The sequence below is a fragment of the Nuphar pumila genome, chromosome 7 (assembly GCF_984573655.1).
Source record: "Nuphar pumila chromosome 7, dmNupPumi1.hap1.1, whole genome shotgun sequence".
NCBI classification, from domain to species: domain Eukaryota; kingdom Viridiplantae; phylum Streptophyta; class Magnoliopsida; order Nymphaeales; family Nymphaeaceae; genus Nuphar; species Nuphar pumila.
The window spans coordinates 24,823,156-24,825,952 of record NC_143255.1 but is presented as its reverse complement, the minus strand read 5'-3'; the positions used below and the strand labels follow the sequence as shown (position 1 = coordinate 24,825,952).

Here is a 2,797-nt window from a genome sequence, read left to right as displayed (position 1 = left end):
ACTATATGGTCAGTTTTCATTTTTATTTCAACTTGAAATGATTAATTGGATTTGAGATATAATTTTTAGAATTAGATTGGGTCCACAAATAACAGTCATATCGGACCCTCATTTGATTGGGTTATGTTTGGGTTGAACTTTAAGGCTTGTTTCAAAATGGGATCTGATAAGATCCAACCTGCTTACATCCCTACTTCCTACATCTTAATTAATCCTCGATTTCGTACCTAGAGGTCAACATGGGGTAGGTTAACCGATCGACTTTCAAGTGCCAGCTTGATTAAAGTCGAGCCTGGACTCACACATTACTTGTATTTCTGTTGTCTTTATTTTCTAAGAATTGTTAACGAGGATTAGTATTTGTTCTTTAATTCCTTTAACCAACATCTTATTTAAATGCACTCTTAAGATACCTAAACAAATACCAAACCCAGTTGGCCTAACCATTTTTCAAGATTAAGAGTAGGCCAAGTTAGTGAACATAAGCTAAGATTTGGTTTGGTGGTCATAAGCTTGCACAAGCCTGGTCCTTTCAATACTGGGTTATAACTTGCCCAGCTCTTGCTCGGATTGCCATTTGAGCTTAGGTGCCTTGCTCAAAACATGCATATCCTAACTTACATCATCAAGCCTGCATTCTCATGCCAATTGGAACCCCATTTGCTTTAGGTTATGTTATGTTTTAACTTTTTTGTGAATCATGAGCCAATCAAAAGCCGAACTTTATGGTGGCGGTCCTCCATGAAACACCCGATTCGGCAGCCACTACATCGATGGTGTGCAGTTGGATCCGTAGCATAAAGTGACAGAGAATTCCTCGTCCTTAGAGTGCTTTCAGCAGATGCCATCCTCTGTTTGAGTTGCACACCAACAAGCATCTCCATCAATTTCCGTAGTTGCATTTGTGCATTTTGAGTCAAAGTTGGCTCCAGGTTGAGATGCCAACCTTCTTCCTACCAAAAGTCTTGTACAACTCCATTGGTCCCTCTGCTGACCCAGAAGAGATCCGGGTATTTCTACCCCCACTAAGGCTGGTAATTGAGTTAAATGAACTAAACTACATGGTGTTGGGCTTGGGCTCATGCTGGATATTTCATATTGGGTTCAACCTTGAGTGACCTGGTTTGACACAAGGCACCCTTTGTCACAGGCCTAGTTCTTCAGTAGGCCAGTGTGGCGCAACAGTCCTTCCTTACTGTCACAAGCCTTTTGATCGATTGCTTGCCGTTGTAGAAGCTTTGATAACTGACAGTGCAAGAGAGTGACATAATAGAGAGGGAGAGAAATCACAATCACTCAAAAGCAATCACAACGAGGGTGAACAAAAGAAAGCTCTTCGCATTTGCATTCATTCACAATTTTGCCTAAGGGCTCTTTACAATTCAAATCTACATGCTGACCCTTCAGGGTATTTATCAACCTAAACCAAAGTGCAAGGGTGGCCTTGAGAAAGTTACAAGTGACTCGACACTTACATCAAGACTCAACCAAAGCAAAACAAACTCTGGACACAACTGTACAAAGTAGGTCGTAGGGGAACAGACTCCCCCGTTCAAATCTTGTGCTGCCCTTGGTGCCATCTGCTTCGTGGTATGCGCTGACTTCGGTCGGGTAGTGACTCTTTATCTAGAATGTTGGCAACCACGTCGGCTTCATTGTCTCCTCCCACTGCACTAGATACTTCTTCTCTTCGCCCAAGTAATTGACCTTGTGATGAAGGATCTTGCTGAGACGCTTCTCAGCTCGTTGTGCTATCGGGACCCTCAACAGGATAGGAGCGAGTTGTGTCAAGCTACGTTTCAGATCCCCCTCGTCCGCATGGAACGGTTTAAGGTTGCACACGTGGAACACCGGGTGCACCTTGAAGTTTGAGGGCAGGTCCAGCTTGTACACTAGGTTGCTCACTTTCTTGGTTATGGTGAATGGTTCCTCGTACTTCCTGATCAGTCCACGGTACCTTCCACGGAAGATGCCTGTGTGATTCAGGTAGAGTTTCACCAATACTTGGTCCTCAACACAGAACCCAATAGGTCGGTGGTGCTTATCTGTCCACTTCTTCATCCTCTTAGTCATCTTGTGCAGAAACACCTTCGCCAGCTTCATCTGCTCGTGCGGGCCTATTTCTTTAATAATCTATCACATAACTATTTCTTTAATAAGCCAGTGCAACACGATGGTTCTGCCTTACCGTCACAAGTCTTCCAATCGTTCACTTGCAACTAATTCATCATGAGCATATAATGCTTCACAAACTCGTGATGCACCAGACTGCCCAATCTGGCCAGCCTAACAGCCAAAGGCCGCGTACCAACACTTTTTCATGTGCTGCCTAGCGGAAGCTGATCAAGCACATCTCCAAATGCGTATTGTATATTGTTCATGCCACTTAGTGTATAGCTATCCTATACCAGTTATCACTTCTGAAAAGAGGCACAAAACCACCTAAGGTGATTCTTAGAGGAATTAGCCCTAACCCACATGCACCCTGGTGCGTTCAACAGCTACGCATGGAAAACTCCTACAAGCCGAGAAGTCCTTAACCAAATCTTCCAAAGGCAACATCCTCTAATCCGCTGACATTGTTTAACCAAACAACGCTCCACATCTGTGCCGTCATACAATGATGCATTAACAACGATACCAGTGCCTACTATGTGTCATGCTACCATCGCACATCACCAATCAAGCAAACACATATCACGCGTTCCTATACTTGATGCATTTTCCACTCATTAGATCTCCACACTGCACGTGCCCCATTCTGAAGGCTCAATTTGGGATATTCTCTCCCACCAGA

The 2,797-nt window shown here is 43.9% G+C and overlaps 1 protein-coding gene across 1 annotated transcript; it reads right to left on the bottom strand.

The window, feature by feature from the left end:
• Positions 1-1,626: 1,626 nt before the first annotated feature.
• Positions 1,627-2,103, bottom strand: LOC149831569 (uncharacterized). The gene has a single exon (XM_090013040.1). The coding sequence runs from the start codon at positions 2,101-2,103 to the stop codon at positions 1,627-1,629; it is 477 nt and encodes a 158-aa protein (XP_089869166.1).
• Positions 2,104-2,797: the final 694 nt, after the last annotated feature.

Excerpts from the sequence above, each read along its gene's own strand:
- LOC149831569 (XM_090013040.1), bottom strand. The coding sequence starts at position 2,103 with ATGAAGCTGGCGAAGGTGTTTCTGCACAAGATGACTAAGAGGATGAAG.